This window comes from Colletotrichum jinshuiense, chromosome 8 (genome assembly GCF_051148585.1).
Source record: "Colletotrichum jinshuiense chromosome 8, complete sequence".
Classification (NCBI taxonomy): domain Eukaryota; kingdom Fungi; phylum Ascomycota; class Sordariomycetes; order Glomerellales; family Glomerellaceae; genus Colletotrichum; species Colletotrichum jinshuiense.
In genome coordinates this window covers 2,311,423-2,334,402 of record NC_139315.1, presented here as the reverse complement: position 1 = coordinate 2,334,402, position 22,980 = coordinate 2,311,423, and the positions used below count along the sequence as shown (strand labels likewise).

General features: G+C 57.0%; 7 protein-coding genes across 7 annotated transcripts; 5 read left to right on the top strand and 2 right to left on the bottom strand.

Moving 5' to 3' along the window:
- Positions 1-90: 90 nt before the first annotated feature.
- On the top strand, positions 91-2,832 carry EsH8_VIII_000638 (aspartic peptidase domain-containing protein; the record flags this gene model as incomplete). The annotated part of the gene is made up of 4 exons (XM_083269680.1): positions 91-182; positions 236-363; positions 449-802; positions 851-2,832. 4 exons carry the CDS (start codon positions 91-93, stop codon positions 2,830-2,832), a joined length of 2,556 nt encoding a protein of 851 aa, XP_083129448.1.
- Positions 2,833-3,770: 938 nt separating this feature from the next.
- On the bottom strand, positions 3,771-6,801 carry EsH8_VIII_000637 (NAPDH-dependent diflavin reductase; the record flags this gene model as incomplete). The annotated part of the gene is made up of 4 exons (XM_083269679.1): positions 3,771-5,517; positions 6,069-6,167; positions 6,271-6,446; positions 6,622-6,801. The coding sequence occupies 4 exons, from the start codon at positions 6,799-6,801 to the stop codon at positions 3,771-3,773; spliced, it is 2,202 nt and encodes a 733-aa protein (XP_083129447.1).
- Positions 6,802-10,732: 3,931 nt separating this feature from the next.
- Positions 10,733-12,314, top strand: EsH8_VIII_000636 (RNA recognition motif domain-containing protein; the record flags this gene model as incomplete). The annotated part of the gene is made up of 4 exons (XM_083269678.1): positions 10,733-10,947; positions 11,303-11,594; positions 11,647-11,886; positions 11,943-12,314. The coding sequence occupies 4 exons, from the start codon at positions 10,733-10,735 to the stop codon at positions 12,312-12,314; spliced, it is 1,119 nt and encodes a 372-aa protein (XP_083129446.1).
- Positions 12,315-13,426: 1,112 nt separating this feature from the next.
- On the top strand, positions 13,427-14,704 carry EsH8_VIII_000635 (ADP-ribosylation factor GTPase-activating protein; the record flags this gene model as incomplete). The annotated part of the gene is made up of 3 exons (XM_083269677.1): positions 13,427-13,474; positions 13,544-14,281; positions 14,369-14,704. 3 exons carry the CDS (start codon positions 13,427-13,429, stop codon positions 14,702-14,704), a joined length of 1,122 nt encoding a protein of 373 aa, XP_083129445.1.
- A 521-nt stretch (positions 14,705-15,225) lies between these two features.
- Positions 15,226-16,204, top strand: EsH8_VIII_000634 (electron transfer flavoprotein subunit beta/FixA family protein; the record flags this gene model as incomplete). Its single annotated transcript, XM_083269676.1, has 3 exons — positions 15,226-15,276; positions 15,387-16,029; positions 16,122-16,204. 3 exons carry the CDS (start codon positions 15,226-15,228, stop codon positions 16,202-16,204), a joined length of 777 nt encoding a protein of 258 aa, XP_083129444.1.
- A 710-nt stretch (positions 16,205-16,914) lies between these two features.
- EsH8_VIII_000633 (Pyruvate/Phosphoenolpyruvate kinase-like domain-containing protein) lies at positions 16,915-17,915 on the bottom strand (the record flags this gene model as incomplete). The annotated part of the gene is made up of 2 exons (XM_083269675.1): positions 16,915-17,679; positions 17,763-17,915. The coding sequence occupies 2 exons, from the start codon at positions 17,913-17,915 to the stop codon at positions 16,915-16,917; spliced, it is 918 nt and encodes a 305-aa protein (XP_083129443.1).
- A 1,668-nt stretch (positions 17,916-19,583) lies between these two features.
- Positions 19,584-21,744, top strand: EsH8_VIII_000632 (uncharacterized protein; the record flags this gene model as incomplete). Its single annotated transcript, XM_083269674.1, has 6 exons — positions 19,584-19,825; positions 19,900-19,983; positions 20,043-20,226; positions 20,285-20,677; positions 20,738-21,183; positions 21,738-21,744. 6 exons carry the CDS (start codon positions 19,584-19,586, stop codon positions 21,742-21,744), a joined length of 1,356 nt encoding a protein of 451 aa, XP_083129442.1.
- Between the last annotated feature and the right edge of the window lie 1,236 nt (positions 21,745-22,980).

The following is a 22,980-nucleotide window of genomic DNA, read 5'->3' as shown; positions in this document are numbered from 1 at the left end:
ACGGGACGCCCTGGCAGATCACAAAAACGCCTTGGTGACTCGGCGCACCTTGAATGAACCACCGGTCAGGTTCAGCCCCTACTTGACGACATGTTGCCGATCATCCTCGTCGCAACGGTGCTCGCTGGCATTGTCTGCGGGCAGCGTCAATCCGCCGTGGCACTCACTCCTTCGGACGATTGGTATGTTCAAACAAGCATGCCGGGCATGCCCTATGAATACTAACTGCTTCAAGGTACGGTGTCGATGGAAACTGGTCAGCAGTCAAGTTCCAGGTCGGCACGCGTATGCAGTCCGTCGACGTTCTCGTGAGCACGTCGCTGTCCGAATTTTGGGTCGTTGGGTCTGGCGGCTGCCTTGCAAGTAAGTTGTTTGATCACGATCTTTTCGCTTTTATAAGCCGGACAGCGAATCTGGCCCGAACACTCTTGGCTGACATATGCTTTAGAGGAACCTCTCTGCAACACCGCCAGAGGAAACGTGTTTACCATTGCCGACTCTTCATCATGGAGCCCGTTGGGTGCATGGCAACTTGGCCTTGATTATCTTGGTTACGGAGGAAACGGGGATTATGGGCTGGACACGCTTTCAACCACGCTTTTGACGGGGGATGAAATGAGCATGGACAACATCGTCACTGCGTCGGTCAACAGTACCGATTACTACCTCGGATTTCTCGGACTCGGTATCACCAAGGGCAGCTTTGGCAACAAAGTTGCCGAATCGCCCCTAACCCAAGCGGTCAAGAATTACGGATGGATCCCGAGTTACAGCTTCGGCTACACCGCTGGGGCTTATTACAGTAAGTGGAAGCGTCTGTTCATGCCATACCTGGTCTAATACTTCGCAGAGGGCACCTCTGGCACGCCGTGCTCCGTAACGCTGGGAGGATATGATGCAAGCCGCTTCGTGCCACACAACATCGATTTTTCTTTGGATCCAAATGATGGGCTGCCTCGTGCGCTGGTTCGTGGCATTGAAGTAAATGTTGGACAGGATAAGGCGTTGCCCGGTGGTTGGGACTCCAAAACAAGAATCCTGTCCAACATGTCCACCTCTTTCAGCGCCGTTATTGATAGCTCGACTCCCTACCTCTGGCTGCCGGACGCCATTTGTGACCAGTTTGCAGAGGCCCTTAACTTGACCTACAACAGCACCTTCGACCTTTACACTGTCAACAACGATCAGTACGCCGAGTTTAAAGCCGGCTCGTCATCCTACTCCTTCACCTTCTCCTTCAGTAGCCGCTACAACACCGACGACTTTGGCCATCCACTTCAAGCCCCCGGCGTCGTCAACATAACAATCACTGCGGCGGCGTTTGCGCAGGTTCTGCGATATCCGTTCCAAACCGAGACCATCAAGTATGGCGACCCTGCCGTGCCCTACTTTCCACTTCGGCGAGCATCCAACCTGACGAACGCGTTCATTATTGGAAGATCATTTCTTCAGGAAGCGTACTTGATTACCAAGTACGACACGGGCGTTTTCTATCTCCACCAGGCCCTTTTCCCAGACGAACCGCTGAAGTCATTACAAGTGAAGAGTATCGTGCAGCCGAGTAACAGCCCTTTCCCGCCACCTGCCAAGTCAGGGTCTCAGGGTGGCCTCACAGCGGTACAAAAGGCCGGCATCGCGGCGGGTGTGGCCTCTGCTTGCCTAGGTTTGCTCGCCCTGTGGTACTGCAATCGCCGTCGCAAGAGAACCAGGACATCCAACAGGTCGCTGGAAGATGGGAAGGACGCGGCCTCCTCGATTATGCCAGAACCCTCCAAGAGCCCCATGTCCAAGATTTTCACCAGGATATTAGGCAAGAAGAGGCCCAGAAGAGGTTCGGCACAAGAGGTCATGGGAAGCACTTCCCAGCCTGTGGAGGTGGCGGCTGATGCAAACCACGCTGTATACGAACTGCCGACCCCAGTAGTCCCGGTTGAGCTAGACGGGGACGAGGGTAAGTCGGTTCATGAACACACGGAATTCAGGGTGGGCGAGACGCAACCCGTGGCCACATACCAGATGTCGAGAGAGCAGGCGGAAGTCCCTCTCCAGGACCCTGTACCGGCGTATTCCCCGGCCGAGAACCCAGCAGACTTCCCACCCGTGGAGAAGCCAATACCGTACATGAGTCCGGCGGCGACGCCCAGACCAGAAGATTTCGAGTCGGCGGCGTCATCCATGGCATCTACATCATCTCCATCGTCCCCTACAGTTTGCGACAACTCGTCGTCGAACCGCGGATCATTGCCGTCCCCAATGAGCCCGCGCGGGGGCGAATGGACCAATCGAATGTTGGATCTCCCATCACCCTTGACGGAAGGGCCGTCATGGGCATCGCCGACCTTCTCAGTAAGCAACTCCGGGCATACTTTGCCTCGGCCCGTGTCACCAGAGAGCGAGGCTTTCGTCAGAAGACGTTCGAGCCTTTCAGACATCGCGTCGTCTATTCCGCTACCCCTTCTCCCCCCGTCGACCCACCAGAGAACACTAATCGACCCATCCAACGTGGTCTGCCTGGGACCTTTGCCTGAGAACATCTCCCCACCAGGACCCGAAGCTATTCCCCCTCCACTAGCGTGCCGTCGGAGGAGCAACCATGCTGTTCCCGAGATCATTGATGGGAGGAGACTTTCGACCGACACCTTGGGAAGCAACTGGACCGAGTTTGAGGCGGAGCTGATGGCCCAAGAGTTTACGAGACAACTGGGCCGTACAGAGAACAGGAGTCGGGACATGGCGGAGGAGGATGCTTTACGAAGCCAGCAGCGCCTCGACGGTTCGGAATTCATCCACATTCCGCAGATGGCGGAGCGGCGCTACAGTTGGGAGCATTAACGATGACCACGTCGTTCTTCGGATTATAGGCATACGGCTTGCCATTATCGTTTATAATGCCCGGCCACGCCAAAACAAAAAAAGCGGACAGCACATTGTTTTATCGTCCTTTTACTTTTTTTCCATTTCAAATCCTGCAGGATTACATCGCACCAAGCGACGGAGTTTTTGGGCAACCGGGCCCAGCATGGGAATATCAACGAACATATCGGCGTTATGGGACTACCCCCCGTAAGAAAACGGGGTGTTGGATGTTTGTAAACAGATTTCTGTATTTTTCCTTTCTTTTTTTCCCTTTCTTTCTATTTCACGAGGACACATACATACCCTTGGATCGAAACAGAAACGCAGAGACAGCCCCGACCCAAATAAGAGCTTAGAGCACTGCTGTAGTAAGGGAAAATCGGGAGCGGAGGGTGGTGGTGGCGGTCGTTTTTCGAGGCCAGCAGACTCGACTCCTCGGATGGAAGTACGATCAGGTTTCACATGTTCCCACGACGTCTGTAGTCGAGACTTAGGTCCCGAATACTCTAGAGCAAAGATTAAAAAGAAACCCTTTCCAACACAGAGAAGAGAGCGCAAGTGTCCCCCGTGTTTTGTGTGAGGCGGTAGGGAGGGTGTTTTCGAAGGCTTGCTCCTTCCTTCTCATCCCGGAATGGCAATGGAAGTAATGTATGGTTCATAGTCGTGTGTGCATTTTGGACCAACCGATCCTCTATTCTAAGTCTACCTGTCTTGAGCGACTCCCCTTTCTTCATATGCATGATGCCCTTGGGGCAAAGCAACCCAATCCAATCCAGCTAAAAACCCCTCCTCACCGTGACGGCCACCATCCCGCGGCCCTCATCATCGTCGTCGGCGCCACGGTCGTCATCGACACCATGGTATCTCCGCGGCGAAGCAACCGTCGTAAAGGCCCCTACCACCCCTTCCCTCGGTTACCAAATCTCCTCCCACCAGGTCAGCTTCCCAAACGCGGCCTCCACGGCCTCGTCGTCCGGGTACGCCGCGGCGTCCTCCCGCAGGCAGTCCTTGACGGCCTCCTTGACGGCGCGCGACATCTTGAGGCTGCCGCCGCAGACGACGAAGATGGCGTCCGAGGCGACCATGGCGCGGACCGCGGCCGGGTGCTTGCGGATGACGTCCTGGACGTATTCGCGCGGCGCCGACTTGTCGCGGGAGAAGGCCGTGTAGACTTCGAATCCGATCCCGGCCCCGGCCCCGGGACCCGGAGAAGTATTTCCCCCTTCCGCTTCTCCTGTGGCAGTGGTGGTGGTGGTGGTAACGGCGGCGGCCCGTTTGGCCTTGATGTCCTCCCAGACGTCCTTGAAGTGGAAGTCGGCGTCGCGGCCGCGGTTGCCGAAGAAGACAGCCGTGTCGCCGACGTCCACGCCCGAGGCGAGGTGGGAAAAGCGCTCCTCGACGAAGAGGCGGAGGGGGGCGACGCCCGTGCCGGTTGCGACGGCGCAGAGCGGGCGGCGGGCGTGGACGGGCCCGTGGAGGGAGGCGGAACTGCGGTTCAGGGTGACGCGGAGCGGGACCCCAGGGCGGGACAGGGACTCGAGGTAGCGCGAGCAGAGGCCCTGGCGGATCTTGCGGAGGATGGTCTTGTATTTCACGAGGGCTATGAGGAGGGTTATGCTCGTTGCCGTCGTCGTCGTCGCCGCCGCGGTAGGATTCGAGGAATCATGGGCGGGAGGGGCGCTGTGGCGGCTTACGCTGGCGATGCTGAAGTCGCGGCCGCGCATGACGGGGAACATGTCCAGCACGCGGCTCAGGGGGATGCGGACGGAGGTAAACTCCTCGAGGACCTCGAGGATGGTGCGGCGGGGCCGGGTGGTGTAGTCGAAGAACTCGTCCGTGTACTCGCGCATGGTGAACTCGAGGAGGCGCAGCTTGTGGTACTCGTCGTCGGAGAAGTAGAACATTTCCTTGAGGAAGCTGCGGCGGGGTATACAAGTGAAGTCGAGGTTGTGTGTGAGGAGGTCGCGGAGGGTTGTCGGGGTCTGCGGGTCGACGTAGAGCCCGCGGGGGAGGTCGGTGCCGGAAGGGCTAGAGAAAGAAAGGGGGCGATCTGCCACGGGCCCCCATTGCATGAGGTCTATGAGCTTCTGGACGTCTTGGGGGAAGTTCTTGGGGTAGATTGTTAGGCTGTCGAAGGGATTTATCGCGGGCGGTCCGTCGGGGGTCGGGTCAAGAGTGAGGCGGATGAGACGGACGTCTTGGAAGTGAGTTGTTGGTGTCACGCGCTGGTTCAGCTCGAGCGAGGCGTTGTGGCCGCCGGGGATGCTAAGTAGAGTTGCTGGCGGCTGGTCGGCGTCGGGTGTCGTTTGCGACAGAGTTTCGGGATCGACTATCCCCGAAGGAGCCTCAGCGATGGTGATTGAATTTGTTTTCTGGATTAAGTCCTCGACTGAGGTTGTCGTGTCTGGGTTACCGTAGGAGACGTCTCCGGGTTGAGCCGCTTGGGCCTGGGGTTCGCTGGCGTGACCGTTCGTGATACCTTCTGGGTCATGGTCTTGATTTTGGGTTTGGAGTGTATCGGAGCGTGTGGCTAGCGCGATACTGTATCTCGGAGGCAGAAGAGCGTCGTCTGGAATAGGGGAAAGTCCTTCCGGGAGGGGGTACAGCTCAAGCAGTCTCTTGCGTAAGTCTGCGGCCCAAGGCATATATCTTTCATCCACGCTGACAAATAGTTAGCAGCTTTCGTCGAATGGGTGTGTATCTAAACCATTCGTCAATATGCAGCGCCGGTTATGAGAGAGAGCAATACCACACTTGTGTGCTGTTCTAACACGAAGTTGGCCCGACGAACAGCGCCGCTGGAACGGAAACAGTTTGAGACTGCAACAAATGTTTGCACGACTAAAAAGGCATCCTTGAATCAACGAATCTGCGATTGTGCAGAAGTCGAGTCTTGCTAACAAGATGGTTGTAACCCTGTCTGGGCTGAACACCACCAATGTGATGCTGTAAGAGGGTGCGCAAGCCTCACAACCCTGAAACTCCAGACAACTATGTCCATCTTGCCATCAAAGAAGAAAGAAAAAGAAAACCCAGTCAGTGGGTTTTGAAGCAAATATACGGGAGGTATGGTGACGCGAGGCATGGAAGGGATCAAACAGAGCGGCGCAACAAGTATCTGCGAACAGCAGTGACACAACGATGGGTTGGGATATGGGGGGCAGACATAGAGACAAGCCATGATCGAGGCCAGCGAGAAATTAGAAACTTACCCATCTGAGTCCTGCTCGTCGGCCTCCCCTCGAGGGTAAAACTCCACGGCGCCCAGTTGTCCCAGCCGCTTGTGCAGCTTCCTCGCGGCCCAGTTGAACCTGCTCGTATGGTTAATCCTCGACCGTATGACAAGACATTACCGCGGCGTTCTCCCGAAGCATAGAAGATCCAGGTCGTGGAGAGGGTGGAGAGTTAACACACTTGATGTACATGCTATCGCCCAGCCCAAAAGTCGTAAACTTGACGGCACCAAGACAACGCGGCGGCAGCTTCTTCCGCAAGAGGCTCTTCCAAAAGGCGACCGAGTTGCGAGGCATGTCTCCCTGGCCCGTTGTCGATATGACGAAGACGACCAGCGAGTACTGCAGCAGCATGCTCTGCGAAGTAACAAAGTCAACACTACCCGGGGTGAAGAGCTGGCTCCAATTCCGGTTCCCTCTGCCAATTCTACAAGTACAGGCTCTCACCGGCCCGTCAAAAGTAACTGACGTGAGACAGACGAGAAAACGCCAATAATGAAGAAAAAGCCATGCACGAACAAATACAACTTACTAGTTGAACCCCATTCATCTCGTCAACCTTGGTTTTGAAGTGCAGACGCTGAGCATTTCGACCTATTTCTTCGGCAATGTCCTGACTGTTCCCGGTCTCCGAGCCGTATAGGATCAGCATGGACCGGCCGGGCAGCTCGGCCACTCGCGCCGGCTCGGGCCCGGTCACGTTGGCTGACATTTTTCCTTGAGAGATTTGAACTCCAATAGTGACGAGGCAGCTTTTTCAGAGACCCCAGCGAAGCCGAGTGCAAAAAGAGGGGTAAAGCAAGGAGGGGGCACTTTGTGGTTGCTTGTAACGACGGCCAGAGTCGAGTGTCCCGGTGACTCTAGTAAATGAGGCTCCGGGGTTTGTTAGCGTGGACCTGCAGCTTCTTCAGACATGTTTTTTCTTCGCCTCCCAAGCGGCATCGGAGCTACGGGAGCCATTTGTGATTGCTGAGGCGCCGAAATGCATGTGCCCTCGGCGGGGATCACGTGCCGTCGTCCATACTGACATGTGAGCTGCGAGCTAAAGAGGTGGTTGCAAAAAGAAACCCCCTTGGGCAAGCAGAAACAAAACAACAGATTTTTAAAGCATAGGCCGAGCCGCGCATCTCAAGATGTCATGGGAAGCCGGTCACCCATTGTACGTGGAACGAGATATTGCAAGGTAGTTTGTGTGGCATTCAGCCACAAGCATGGATAACTCCCGAGATCCGGGTGAGATCAGCTTGCGCCACAGGTCTGGCCGAGCAGACGTAGCGATCAGAGACACAGGGCCAACTGCCGGGGCTTGGTCACTAATCTTCTTGGGTTTAGAGCGGCAATTGCCAATGGTGTGGGTTGAGCAGCCCCAAGATGCAGCGCGCTGGGCCTCGCATGCAAGATAACGGCTGGGCGGGCTGGGCTGGGACCACCGCGGGCACGGGAGGGCGGCGCCAGTGTCACCCTTGAGGCAAGGCGAGCGACGGCGCCCCGTTTGGCAGAAGCTCCTGTGGAGAAACTAGAGGCACCTTGCTGCGTAAGGACAGGTAGGGCGAAGAAGTCAGGGAAAGCTTCCCGACTCAGGTCGTTGCCTCACGTCCAGTGTGCCGTTCATGCTTCTTCTCTCCACCGCTCCTGGAAGCCGACATGGTCTCGACAGAACAGGTCACCTTCTGAGGGTTTAAATGGGTTTCGCGAATACGATGCCCGAATGGCATCCGTTCTGCAGCTCAAAGTGCCTTTGCGCCGCAGCCACAATACTGGGAGATTGCCGGTGGATCAATAGTCGCGATAAACATCCCCTGATTGATTGGTACCAACCATACCGATATGCCTCCTTTCGACACGAACATCGGACATGAGGGCGCATGGCTGATGAAAGAAGCCGGGAGAAGGGGGGAAATTTCTGCCCTCTTCCCTTTTTTGCACTGTATCCCCCTGCATGGCACCGTCGAGACCCCTGGAAGCTTAGCGTGGCCTGCCAGGGGCCCCTCCCCAAAGTCTTTATGCGCTCCGCGAAATCCAGTGGGCCGTGGGAAATTGTTACATTCTGGTCCAATTTCGGACGCCAAAGCAGCTCTCCGCGGTCCCATAGATACGGGAGGACGTTGTCGACCGGGGACGGGAGACGGGTCCTGAATTGGCATCCGCCCGAGCCACTTCGACGCTCGGCCGGACCAGCCGTCCTAGTGCGCGCATGCAGCTTCGCCTTGCCGTAGCTTGACGTGAACCGTCGATGTGCTGTCGCACTGGCAGATGTCTCATGTGCTTTAGTCTTGCTGCGGCAGAACAGACAACGTAGTTCGGCAGGCTACTACTGCACGAGGCAGGCGGCCCAAGAAATTTGTTCGTACCGGTGCCTGTTCTAGCTGAGATAAGGCAAGGTGAGGCGGAATAGGGTAGACTAAGTAAGACCTAACTCGATCGACAGACGTACGGCGGGAGCTGTCGACTATGGTGGGCCCTTGAGTTTAAATCTCCGGTGCATGTCTCGTCGACCAACAGCGACGAGGAGGTGACGATGAGCGGGCGTCGTGAGAGTTGGCAAGGGGAACCAGCTGCAGCAGGAGAGGAATTCGCTTGTTGCACGGAGAGCACGCTAATTGACCGCCATCGAATACTCCAGCCATCTCGTGGAAGACTGGAAGTTCCTCGCCGCTTCTTGGACAAGAAACTCCGGGATATGTGGCCGGTAGTGGATGCTACTGAGAAAAGTGATGTATAGGCTTTCCTGAGAGAGTCTAGAACCGACTTCCGAGACGAAGATTGCCGAAGTCATCAAGGGAGGTAGGCTACTTCCACATCGAGATCAGATGAGGTCGCGATCACCTGCTTCCATGAGCCTAGCTACCACAAAAGGTGGTCGTCACAACAGCAAAAGCGGAAGAGACGGGCGCCGCAGCATGCCTCTCCACAGCTGTTAACAAGCGGGTCCCCGGGAAACCGCGATCGATTGTTAATTACAACTCTTGCCGAAGTCGACGTTAAGGCATCCATCCATCCAATCAGCATGAGTGGCCACGGCAAGCACGGGCAAGCCACATTTAGCATGCACTCGCTCGGCAGCGCTGAGGAAACCAAACCCAGCCCAAGGTGGTAACAGCTCTCGTCGGCTTCCTTCTCCTCATCCCTAATGTATTTCTCCTACGTTATACAGACAAGTAGCAGAGAGACAGGGAAGCAGAAGACAAGGAGAATGCCAACAACGGGCAGGTGGAAGAGAGGATGGAAACATTCTTCTGATGCGTGTAAAATTCATTTGCTTTTTAGGCTGTCGGCACTGTCATGTATCTGTGTGAGGCAAGAGGTGCCGAGATGTCTGGCGCATTTCGGTTCTCAGTGGCTCCACGACTACGCACATCGCATCAGCGGGTGGACACTGGGTCGAAGCTGGCTTGGCCGGGATCCCATCTCAACCAATTTGCGGGGGAAGAGTCATACCGTTCCCCTGATAGGTTCGTGCCATTGTCACCGCCTAGGCAGATCATACGGATTTCTTCTCGAATGAGTTGCATGTTGATCGTCGATGGTATTGATCAAGCACATCTGCATCCATTCATATGGCTATGAGTCGTGGACACGTTTGGCCAGGTCGCCGCATGTAAAATCAGTTGACGTTGAAAAGAAGGAATGCAGAAGCTGCTTGTTTTTGCAGGGGTGCCATCGTCCCGTCACTGGAGCCCGTGCTCTGTGGCTGCTCAGCCATGTACCTGTCATGTCCAACACTATCGCGTGGGTCCTTCTCTAGTGTTCCACCACCTCGCCTCCCCATGCTACTACGTACCTTCTCTCTCTCAACCAGTGGCTAGACCGCTTTTCTTCCCGAAATGGTCTTGCCTGCCTCGTTCTGCGTCGGGGGATTTTGCTCAGCGATAAATGGCAGGAGGACAGCACCATCAACACCCAACTACAAGTTCTTCCCAGCTCGATACCGGAATTCGAAGGCATCGACGCCGCAATAAAACTTTCCTTCCAGCAGGAGGTAGACAGTGGGAAACCACATGCCGTCATTCTGTTGATAACTATATCGTAATCACGACAGAACAAGAGGGCCATTTCGTCATCTGGTGAGGGCGTGGAGAGCTTGCTGGGCTGCTGCCATGTCCATTCGTGCCTTCCCCTTCTCCTTCGCCCAACCCCTGCCTGGCTGCTGCAGACATAATAGGCAAGTACCCACTAACACCCTCGTCTGCCCGCACCGCCACAGCAGGCCCAGCAGTCCGCTCTGCCATCCCAAGGTACCCAGGACGTGGGCCGCTCCTGCTGTTCAGTGGGTTTGCGCTCGCTTACCCTCGTCCGTCGTTCCCCCCTGCTCACCAGAAAAAAAATATTTGTATTTCAGGTCGCGGCTTGACCATCCCTTTCCTCTCCCCTTTCCCTCCACATCACAACTTCAAGATCCTGTGTCACCGCGCAACGCAACGTCGTCTGTCTACCTTTTTCAAGCTTTCTAGGGCACCAAGCTACCCTGAGAAAATTCCCCCCTCATTGTTTCAGAGTTCAACTTCCCACGAACTTCCATTCTTCCTCAACCGAATCTTCGTTCCTGTCACCGGGTCCAAGTTCGCACGTCATCTGTTATCACGCACTTCACCGAAACGCAGCCAACCACCACCTCCATCTCCATCCAGACCAATACCGCCAAAATGTCTGCTGCCATCGAGAAGGTTTCCGAAGCCGTCAATGACGTTACCAATGCTCTGAGCAATGCCACTATCTCCGACAAGGCCGCCGACAAGCCTGCCGCCAACAACGATGCCGTCCTCGCCAGCGCTGCTGAGGGACGCCGTCTCTACATCGGCAACCTGGCCTACGCGACAACTGAGGGGGAGTTGAAGGAGTTCTTCAAGGGTTACCTTGTGTAAGTCGCACGGCTTTCTTCGTCAATCATCGCCCCCATTGTGGCCCGGCATCCTGCTGGAAGCTCCATCTGGGGGCTGCACCTTCCCTAGAGCACATGTCTCCACATGTGTTCTCTCGCGGGATAGCTTGTGGCATCATGTCGTTGCCTGCCCGCTCTCCCCCTTTCACCTGAGAGCTACACTGCATCGACTTTAGGTCTTGCATGGTGCCGTCGCGGCCCTTGCTGCTGCCTAGACCGCCTCGACCGGTTGTCACGATGTTGCAGCGTGGCCTCTCCTCCCTCACCAGCCCCGCAAATTTCCACCCACTTGCGTCACGCATGCCAGCTCATACTGACCCGCCTTTTCCCACAGCGAGTCCGTCTCCATTCCCAAGAACCCTCGCACCGACCGACCTGTTGGCTACGCCTTCGTCGACCTCTCCACCCCCACCGAGGCCGAGCGCGCCATCTCTGAGCTTTCCGGCAAGGAGATTCTGGAGCGTAAGGTTTCCGTTCAGCTTGCCCGCAAGCCTGAGCCCGCTGGAGAGAAGACCGAGGGTGCCAACGGAGAGGGTGCCGGCGAGGGTAACCGCCGCCGCGCGTCCGGCCGTGGACGCGGTCGTGGCCGTGGCCGTGGTGGTCGTGGTGCCCGTGGTGGCCGCGCCGTGAGTCATGCCGAGATACACGGTCATAGTATCATTACTGACATTTGTATAGGAGGACGGTACCGTCGAGGGTGCTGCCGCCGAGGTTCCTGCTGGCGCCCCGGCTACCTCTGAGGTTCTGCCTCTGACCGACGCCACCAACCAGGACACCACTGGCGCCGACAAGACCGAGAAGCCCGGCCAGGCCCGTGCTCCCCGTGAGCGCCGCGAGCGTGGCCCCCCCGCCGATGGCATTGCCTCCAAGACCAAGGTCATGGTCGCCAACCTGCCTTACGACCTGACCGAGGAGAAGGTTAGCTCCATGTTAAAAATCGTGTTCCTTGATGGCTTGCTGACACACCCCAACAGCTTAAGGAGCTCTTTGCCGCCTACGAGCCTTCTTCTGCCAAGATCGCCCTGCGCCCCATCCCCCGCTTCATGATCAAGAAGCTCCAGGCCCGCGGCGAGCCCCGCAAGGGCCGTGGCTTCGGCTTCGTCACCCTCGCCTCCGAGGAGCTCCAGCAGAAGGCTGTCTCCGAGATGAACGGAAAGGAGATTGAGGGTCGTGAGATCGCTGTCAAGGTCGCTATCGACAGCCCTGACAAGACCGACGAGGAGGCCAACGCCCCCAAGGAGGAGGAGACCAAGGCCAACGGCACCCAGGAGGATGCCGCTGCCGCCCCTGCCCCTGCTCCTGCGGCCGCCACCCCCGCCGCTCCCGCCACCACCACCGCCTCTTAAATGTAGGCAAATAACCTACAGCCCCGGCAATGTGTCTCTGAGACAACCCTCAGAGGCGCTGCCTTTACGAGCTTTATGATGCGGTACCTGTTACGACGATTTCAACTTTTTGGAAGTGCCCCTTACACAGGTGGCCACTACATCTACGTCTGCTTTCTGACCAGACTCGTTCTCGTTAGATAGGCCAGACAAGGATGTGCAGCGCTGCCATCATCACTAAACTAATACACATGATCTTACCGGCCACCTCTCCCTGTACTTGTTACCTACCTCCATTTTCTCCGTCACCCTGTCCTGGGTTGTACATTAGCTTTGGCTCGAGGCGGGTTGGGAGGAAGAGGAAAAGTTTGGCGCAAAACGAAGAAAATCGGGTAGCTCTTTGCAGTTAAAATGAACGGCGGTGCAATACCAAAAAAAAGAAAAAAAGAAAAAAAAAAGAGAGACTTGAGTGTGTCATTGCAAATGGTGAATAAAGTTATGTGATGTAGTTCCAGTTTGTCTGGAGTTTTGGATAGCGCTCTGCAGGATGTCTCTATGCCGACAAGGTGCCTTGAGCCTTGCACTTCTATTGTTTAGGCGTCGAAATGGGCGTCTGTTTCAGTGGCGCTTGTCTGCGTTTCGAGAATTGCCATTGGTGGCGTCAGCCAGCCCCAAAAGCCAAGTGTCCCAGAACGCAGTCTGGACCTTTTTTGACCTGTCGAGTCTCCAGCAGTACCCCATGGTATTGTTGTCCCCTGTCTTGCGGCCCTGCCCGGCGACCTTGCACTGTGGTTTTGTTTTTTCCGTCAATTCTTTCAACAAAGACGCCACGCCCGAGGTCTTTCTTAATGATAGCCCGCATTGCGTTGCATAGACCAGTGTATGTGCGAGCAAAGTGACCTGACAACTCGCGTGTCACCCTGGCCCGAGCAGGTCGAAGACGCTACGCAGTAAATTAAGAACAGGGCCAATCGCCCAGACTCCCTCATACCCTGGTCTGTAGCAGCAACCCCTTATCGGCATCCCGAAAGCCCCTCCACAATTCCTCGCTGCGACAAACATCCAACGTGCCTCAACCCGCCTTCCGTCACCACACGTTTTCCGTTCATTACCCTTTCTGAACGCTTCCCACAATGGCTTCCAAGGCCATGTGGGAGGTTGATCCCGAGACACGCGCCAAGGTGAGTCTTCCCGGACGTCATAAGCCTCGTTGCGACCGCGCGGCTTTCCGCTGACCTCCGTTTGCACAGCTGGCCGCGATCCAAAAGGAGGCCAAGAACAACGTCTGCTGCGATTGCAACGCACCATCTCCGCAGTGGGCGTCCCCCAAGTTTGGCATCTTCATCTGCCTGTCATGCGCCGGGGTTCACCGAGGCCTCGGCGTGCACATCTCCTTCGTGCGCAGTATTTCGATGGACGCATTCAAGCAGGTCGAGATTGAGCGGATGCGCCTGGGCGGCAACGAGAACTGGCACAACTTCTTCGAGCAGCACGAGGACACAAAGATGAGAGGCATCACTTGGGATGACGCAACCATCGCGGAGCGATACAGCGGCGAGGTGGGCGAGGAGTGGAAGGAGAGGCTCTCGGCCAAGGTTGAGGGCAAGGAGTACGTCCCGGGGGAGAAGAAGCCCGCGCCGGCGCCCGCGGCGAAGCCTGCTAGCCGGACGAACACGCCGCTGAGCGGCACCAACAGCCGCTCGGCCAGCCCCGGCGGGAAGGTCAAGGTTGACGACAAGTACTTCTCCAAACTCGGCGCCGAGAACGCCTCACGGCCCGACGGTCTGCCGCCCAGCCAGGGAGGCAAATACGCAGGCTTCGGCAGCAGCCCTATGCCCGAGAAGAAGGACGGCGGCATCCCGACCGTCGACGAGCTGCAAAAGGACCCGGTGGCCGCTCTGACCAAGGGCTTCGGCTGGTTCACAAGCACCGTTTCCAAGACGGCCAAGACGGTCAACGATGGCTACATTCAGCCCACAGCGAAACAGGTGGGTGATCCTTCTACTGCTGCCACACTCTCCCCTCCTGCACCGGCCAGGACGAAGAATCCAGGACTAATCCGTCGCCCCCCGTAGCTGGCGGAATCCGATTTTGCGAAGCAAGCGCAGGTAGCAGCGGGCCAGGTCGGCCGCGTCGCGCAGCAGGGCGCCCGCAACGCCCAGGACGGCTTCAACCGATTCGTCGAGGGCGGGCCCGGCAATGGCGGGGCCGGCCACGCTGGGTACAAGCAAGTGCCGCTGGACGAGAGCAAGAAGGACTTTTGGGACAGCTTTAGCAACCTTGCGGACCAGAGGCAGGGTAACAGCAGCAGCTCCATCGGTACGTCCGCCATGGGCAAGGGCAGCAGCAAGACGGGTGGAGCTGCGGCGCCTGCGACGAAGAAGGAAAACGATGGGTGGGATGACTGGTGAGTGCGGGCGTTTCTGGTGACCAGGGAAAGGGTGTGTTTATTGAGCGGTTGTCATGCTTTGGCTGGCCGGCACATCATCGTAGAATATCAATTTGAGCTGCAACATCACCATGTTTGGAAACATAAATCGCCGGCGCATACCGCCACGGAAGACGGGCGAGAAAGCGGCGATGCTTGCATGCCTTGCACTTACCCTGAGACCCGAGAGCGAGCATCAGAAACAGAGGGTTCATTGGGATTGAGACGCCTTCAACCGCCAACCGGCACGTCCAACACCGGGAATATGTTGCGCAAGTCGGCATCTCTCTTTTTGAGTGACCGAAAAGGGCTAGGTGGGGCGGTGACCCGAGGTTAGCCGGTATCGCTACTGTGCACAGAGGTTCCATTTTCCCCAGTGACGACACGGGACCTGACTTTGAGAACTCGAGCTCCCACCCTCCAATTCCCAATTCCCAAACAGGAACCCCTCCACGCCCCAACGCATCAACTCTCTTTCGGGCCATTGAAAAGCAGAGAGCCAACATGTCCGCCCTGAGAATCCTCGTCCCCGTCAAGCGGGTCATTGACTATGCCGTACGTTCACTCCCGTCAGAGCTTTGCATTGCCCCCAATTGGCGGCCCCGAGGCAGAGAAATTGGCTTGTGATCGGCGCAGCAAGCTGACATGATGGCAAACAACAACAGGTCAAGCCCCGAGTCAACAAGGCCCAGACGGGCGTCGAGACGGCCGGCGTCAAGCACTCGATGAACCCCTTCGACGAGCTCTCGGTCGAGGAGTCGGTCCGCATCCGCGAGAAGAAGCGCGCGCCGGGCGGCGTCGAGGACATCACCGTCATTTCCGCGGGCCCCCCCAAGGCCGTCGACGTGCTCCGCACCGCCATGGCGATGGGCGCCGACCGCGCGATCCACGTCGAGACCAAGGACGGCGACGACCTCGAGCCCTTGAGCGTCGCGAAGCTTCTGCACAAGGCCGCCCAGGAGCACAAGTCCAACCTGGTCATCCTTGGCAAGCAGAGCATTGACGACGACGCGAACCAGACGGGCCAGATGCTCGCCGGTCTTTTGGGGTGGTCGCAGGCGACATCGGCGAGCGTGGTCGAGTTCGGAGAGGGAGACAGCGTCAAGGTGACGCGCGAGGTTGACGGAGGTGTCGAGACGCTCAAGGCGAAGCTGCCGCTCGTTATCACAACGGATCTGAGACTGAACGAGCCGCGATACGCGAGTTTGCCCAACATCATGAAGGCCAAGAAGAAGCCTCTCGAGAAGAAGAAGCTGGCCGACTACGGCATTGGGGTCGAGAAGAGGTTGAAGGTCTTGAAGGTTACCGGTGAGTTGTCCCCGATTGCTTTCTACCTGCGCATCGGCATGCCATGCGCTTCCGAACACTCGAAACTCGCGGTTACTGACAGTTGTTTGCAGAGCCCGCCCAGCGCCAGGGCGGCGGCAAGGTCGAGGACGTTAACGGGCTCGTTGCGAAGCTCAAGGAGCTCGGTGCCTTGTGAGGGGCATGTGATGGTCTGTACCAGTAAGAAAGATTTTGGCAATAGACTCGATACATTTAGCCGCTATATGGCCGTCCGTCCGTCATTGGTGAGGCGATATCTAGGAACGCCGCTCCCTGCTTGCCGTTCCCGCCGACTGCCTTCCCTTCGTGGCAACCCTAACTGATCTCACTATTAAACAACCATCAGTTTATGGTTTCTCATCTTTTGGAAAGACGCAGAGGAAAGCAGCTCCATGAATTGTCGACGTTGGCTGGGCAGTGACGCCACCATCCATCCACTTATCAGTGATCCTCTAGAAAGCACGGGCGAGTACATACAGAAGCTCAAAGGGAGTGATGAACCGATGGACCGGGATCCGAGCATACCACACGGTGCCTGGTAGGCATCAGCGGAAGCATATCCAAGCATGTGAGCCGAAAAGAATGGAACTCGGAGCCCGATATAGGGAATTCCGTTGGCCGCGTTGTGCGAGCAGCTTGAACACAAAAGACTTGATTTTGTTACTATGTTCCAGCTCCCCCTTGAACGAGACTTTGACCATATATAACTCTCGTGTGCCTTCAGGGCAAAATGAGAATGATCTTTAAAACGACTACTGTCACTGGATGGAACTTCAGGCATGGCATTTCACGGGTCGTTATTTAGTCCTCCCTAATGAGTCTAGGCCAACATGGGAGGTAGCCGGGGGCGTCGACCCCCCTTCGGTCTTACACCTGATCATACGAGCTCCCGCCCGCAGCAGCATCGAAATCCATTGCCTCCTTCAGACCAACAATACTGAACAGCTTCCTGGGCGAGAAGTCCGACTTGGTCCCGACCCTGCCCGTCTCCTTCAGCTTGACGAGCGACTCGCGGATGGCCTCGTACGCCGGCGCGATGGCGGCAAAGGGGACGATCATGACGCGGTACCCGAGCTCCTTGGCCTCGGCGGCCGTCCACGACGGCGTGGCGCCGTGCTCCACCATGTTCAGCAGCACCGGCGTCGGCGCGAGCGCCCTGCACGCCTCCCTGGCCTCCTCGGCGGTGGTGACGCCCTCGAGGAAGGCCACGTCGGCGCCGGCGGCGACGGCAGCCTTGAGGCGGGCGACGGCCTCGTCGAAGCCGTGCGTCTGGATGGCGTCCGTCCTCGCGATCACGACGATGTCGGACCCGATCCTCTCGCGGGCCAGGGCCGCGGCCTTGATGCGCGCGGCAAAGGTGCCGACGTCGACGACCTGCTTGCCCGTCAGGTGTCCGCAGCGCTTCGTCTGCACCTGGTCCTCAATGTGCAGGCCCGCGACGCCGCTGCGCGCGTACTGCGTGACGGTGCGGGCGACCATGTTGGGCCCGCCGTAGCCCGTGTCGGCGTCCGCGACGAGGGGCACCGAGAGGTCGAGGTTCGCGAGCATCTCGGCGTGCTCGCGCATGTCGTTGAGCGTTGCGTAGCCGAGGTCCGGGAGGCCTAGTTTCGAGGCCGAGGTTCCTGCGCCGGTCTGAGGGGGGGGGGTGGCCGACTGGTCAGTTCAATGCTTCGATATAGATATTGCTGTATGGGGGGACGGGGGGCGGCGTTTACCATGTAGAGGCCGTCGAAGCCAACGTCCAGCGCTATCCGGGCGCTGAAGCCATCGTAGACGCCCGGCAGGAGGATCAGGTCGTCCGTCTCCTTCAGCCTTTGCCTGAACCGCGTCGCGGCCGAGACGGGTGCCGAACTGGTGCTCGTAGCCATCTTTTGGGATGACTTCTCGGTGTCAGACTCTGCCCCAAAAGCTTCTTGGTTCCAAAACCCAATCAGCAGGTGCTAATCTACTGAGTTTTTTATTTTTTTTATTAAATCTTCCAGAGAATGAGATGAAAGAAAGGTTCTAGATCAAAGATCCGCGGAAGCCGCCAAGCCCCGATCTATTATATCCGTTGTTATTGCCTCCATGACGCAAGTGCCGTGCACACCATACCCACATGTGGATGCCATTCGGACATTTCGGGAGCGGGCGCGCTGGGATGTAGTCTATTTCCACGACTGGCCACTCAGAACCTCACGTCAGTTTGGAGGGGGAGATGGGGGCGTGGACGGAGCAAAGGAGCAAGAGAATCAAAGGGACGCCGTTATTCCCGCGCAATTTCGTCCGGTATACGGTGTGTAGTGCGTGGTGGTGGCCAGACGGCCATGACTTTTGGCAACGCTAGCCGGCGTGGCCTCCACGCCTCATTAGTTGGCTCGATTTTGAGAAAAAATCCACAGCGAGGGAAGCCGTGCTAGACGAGTGTCCCGCCTCAGCAATGCTGTAGTTTCGTGGATGGACAGGTGATTCCGTTGAGTGGCATGCTGGCCAGCACCAAGTCTTGCTGTGTGGCTTCCAGCATATACGGGCAAATGGACGAAATGTGGAGGTCCATCCGTCTACTTGGCTTGTTTGTGCGGGTCGACGAGGACCCAGATATGTAACATATACAGTCCTGGAGGCCGCATCACTAACGGCTCTTCCTCCTAATCACGGTAGAACTAGTTCTCCAGGCGAGCTTACTGCAGACCTTTGTGGCGAATACCATCATAATCTGTAGCTGAAGCAGAGCTTGACGAGTGTTCTTTGATTCAACATGGTTGTTTGTGTCAAAGGAACATCGACTCTGAGACTCGTCGCGAAAATCGAGAAGAAGCGCTCGAATCCCGAACGGGTTTCCTGTGCTATTGGCCTGCACCCGTTTGGGCCGAAGCTGGTCTGGGAACAGGGCATGGAAAAGCTGGGGTGATGTCCCGTGCCCCCGCACAGGCAATTGGTCTGGTCAAGCTTACCATCCGATCAAACGTCTTACTTGTGCCGATAGGAGGACAGCCCGAGCTTTGCGGATAGTTCCTGAGGCGGACCGCGAAAGTATTGTCCGCTTTCCGTTCATACCCCCCCTCCCCCACGTCGCAGCCGCAACATCCAGAGTTTGAATCAAGCACCCGAGAGAAAGGAGGGGGATATTGACTTTTGAGCCTGGAACACTGTCCCCCGCCAACACGCCTAGTAGCACGGCGTAGGCGTTGAGGCCCGACTATGACGGGCACCCTCGCGTGTCCGCCGCCAAGCTCGTTGTCGGGTCTTTGCTTTTCAGCATCGTTTCTGGCGCTGGTTTAGGCAGCTTATATCGGATTTCCTTTTTCCTCTTTTCCCTTTTGGGGGGCTTTTCACATGTGTGAGGAAGAGACAATTATGCTTTCACAGGTAAATAGCATTCTCAAATACCGGAGAGTAGGTTGCTTGACTCGTCATCTGGATGAGTGAGTCGTGTTGGGATAGAAAGTATCCTGCTCTACAACTCCTTATATCTCGACGCAGTCATCGTCGTTCTCATTCCGATTTTGAGTACATTGATTCTCTTAGCGCGTAGAACACTAGCAGTTTCCTTCGCCATGAGAATATCCACCTTCGCAAGTAAAGATGTCTCAGCCGACACAATCGAAAAAGGCCCAGCCGACTCGCAGTCGTTGTCGTCCTCGTCGCTGCCACCGCTCAGCACCCCCGATGTGGTAGCAATGGCACACCCGGAGTGGCAGGCGGCCGAGAAACGGCTCGTTCGAAAGCTGGACATGACGCTTATGCCGGCCATATGGACGCTATACATGTTCAACTACCTCGACAGGAACAACCTAGCGTAGGTCCACGGCCTTGGCGGGGTGGCTGTCGGGGTTGAGGATTTGATGAGAGCTGACAAGGCTTGCAAAACAGGCAGGCGAAGTTGAACAGATTTGAGCAGGACCTTGGTCTCGTGGGAAACCAGTTCAACACGGCGGTTTCGATATTCAACGCCGGGTAACGTTCCGCGCTCGATCAATGTTCGTCACTGAGTTGCCGCTGATTTCGGAGGGCAGATATATGATCGCTCAGCTACCATCGAATATGCTCATCACACGCGTGCGACCGAGCATCTACATCCCATGCTGCGTCTTGCTGTGGTCGTGCGTGTCCGCGTCGACGGCGGCAGCGAGGGACTTCTCGAGCTTGATCGCCATCCGGATTGCGTTAGGCGTCGTTGAAGCGCCATTCTTCCCCGGTGTAAGTCCCTCTCTCCCGCGCTTAACACTCAGATGGACTAACAGGTCGACTCTCGGAGATCTTCTACGTCCTCTCCTGCTGGTACACGCAGAAGGAACTTGCCTTCCGGACGGCGATCCTCTACTCGGGCATGCTCATCGCCACCGCCTTCTCCGGCCTCATCGCCGCCGCCGTCTTTGCGCACCTAGACGGCGCCCACGGACTGGCGGGCTGGCAATGGCTCTTCCTCATTGAGGGCGCAGGCAGCTTTGCCTCGGCATTCACGGCCTTCGCGTTCCTGCCGGACTACATCGGATCCAAGACGGGGGTTTGTTCGTGGCTCATGTCCGAAAGGGAGTTGCAGGTTGCCGCGCAGAGGATGGAAGCGGATAGGGTTTCCGTGCCTGAAGAGAAGGCGACGGTCTGGCATGGGCTGAGTCTTGCAATGAGGGATACGCGGACGTGGGTGTTTGTGAGTGTCCTCCTCGGTGTGTGGTCCCTGTAGTGTTTCGGCTGACACCGGGGTGACTAGGTTTGCATGCAAGCTTTTTACCTCTCCTCCCACGGCCTCAACAGCTTCTTCCCCACGATCGTCCAGGGCTTTAGACTGGGCTCGAATACAGTGACGCTCATCCTCACCGCACCGCCCTACCTACTAGCTGCCGTCGTCGCGCTCTGCGTCGCAATCTCGTCCGACCGGCGCGCCGACCGCGGCCTGCACATCGTCGGCCCCGTGTGCGTCGCCATGCTGGGCTTCGTCGTCTCTGTCGCGACGACGAACCGGACGGCGCGGTACTTTGCCAGCTTCCTGTACCTGCCGGGAGCCTTTGCGTCCACGGGGCTGATCTTTAGCTGGTCTGCGAGCGTCATGAGCGAGACGCCCGAGAAGAGGGCGGCGGCGACGGCGCTTATCTCCCTGCTGGCGCAGTTTGGGAACATCTGGAGCCCGTACTTTTTCAGGCCCGAAGATAGGCCGAGGTATGTGCTGGCGTTTGTGCTGATGATAATGTTTTCGATTCTGTGTATCGGGACGGTTTTCTTGATGAGGGCATTACTGGGTAAGGCGAATCGGAGGATGATTGCGGAGGCGGAGGGGACGGGGAGGAGGGTGAGACTTTATGTGCTCTGAAGGTAGGGTGACAGCGATCACCTATGATAACAAGGTTCGGCCGTCACAGCATGTTGCGGTGTAATACAGGGACGGGGTATGAGGCAAGAGGTCAAGAGTTGACGACGTTTGAAGCGGAACAGCCCCCCGGCTGCCATATGCCATATTTAGTGTGAACTCGTGCTGAATGACAAGTCCTGGGCTAGATATGGCCTAGCAGGAATCATTAAAAGCTTCGTCTTTCTATCAAAAATGGACATATTCGGGAGTCTATTGAGACTTAAGACTTTCACCCCTGTTTGAGATGACGGTGACTCCATAACTTCTAGAACTCGTCCCATGTGGGGGCGGAAGACGTTGAACCAAGCTCGGGACCGAAGAAGCAGCTTGCTCTTAGTGCTGACCTGACAGTTTGAGCCGGCAGGTTTTGAGAAAGACTGCGTAGGAATGACTCAATTCACTAGAGGATAAAAAGACATCTCGACTGCTTTGCTAGCATGCAACCAGGCACCTTGGCCGGATAGCTGCCGATAGAGCCAGGGTCCCCGCGATGCCAATTAGTGGCAGAGGGATATGCGGGCGAGGTAGCATTCTTGGGGCTCCCGCAACTCAAACGCGCGAGACGACAAACTGAATGGAAAAGAAGAGCACCGTGTCCTTGCCAAAACCAGCCCAGCAGAGCTGATAATGTGGCTGCGGTGTGCGCTTGAATCTTGTTAGATTAGACGCATTTTAGAGAAATATAAACCGTCAGAAGCCGACCCGGGGTCTCCGAGGAGACGGTGCTGCAAGGATCAGGATCTCCGTTTTTGGAAGAAGAGAAAAAGATACACGACTCGAGTCGGTGAAGCGTTGAAAGGAGTCAACCAGTCCCGTCGACAAGGGAGAGCGCAGGAGCCCGACAATTAAGCCGGAAGCGGAGGGCGGCCCCCGTTTGGCCCCGTTTGTGATTCAGGCCCAAATGTAGTTACGCCGTGTAGGTATGGAACCCAGCAGTATGCATAGTCAGCGGTTAGTTTCTGAGTGGGACTCCGAACACGGCGGGTTGAAAGAGAGGTGTTCTCGCACAACGCCCACCAACTCGGATGATGCGTCAATTTTAGGAAAACCAGGCATGTGCACTATGCTTCTGGCAGTCGCAGGGTCGATCTTAGGGTTCAGGGTAACCTCCCACGGCCAACTGCCGACTCAATGGCCTGGGCTGGTTGTCTGGCCGGTGATGTAATGTTCGGTCAGTGGGCAGGGGCTGATAAGAGGCGATAAAGGGCGGGTTGCAGAGAGTCATTTGAACACGGCACAGTCATGGCTGAACGAATTATGTAAAGCCCCGCGATAACGACGACATCGGCCGGCGCGCCCTTTCGACGGGGCGGGGAGAGCTCTGGCCGCCTGGAGTCTGGTCTCCCTGGACAGCGGGCAGCGAGAGTTTCCCCTGCAGCACCGACGCCAGCACCAGCACCAGCACCAACACCGCCAGAACGGGGCCCCCGTCTACCCCGTGGCTGGCGTATCACAGCGCCGGGATCCCCACCGCAGCAGCAAATTTGCTCCAAGGGTCCAATGGCAAGCTTGCCAATTTTTATTTGCCCTCCCAGTCCCAAGCGCTGCTGGTGGCTGCCGCCTGGGATCTTGGAGCCCCGTTTGCTGGGTGTGACTCCGCGTGCCGG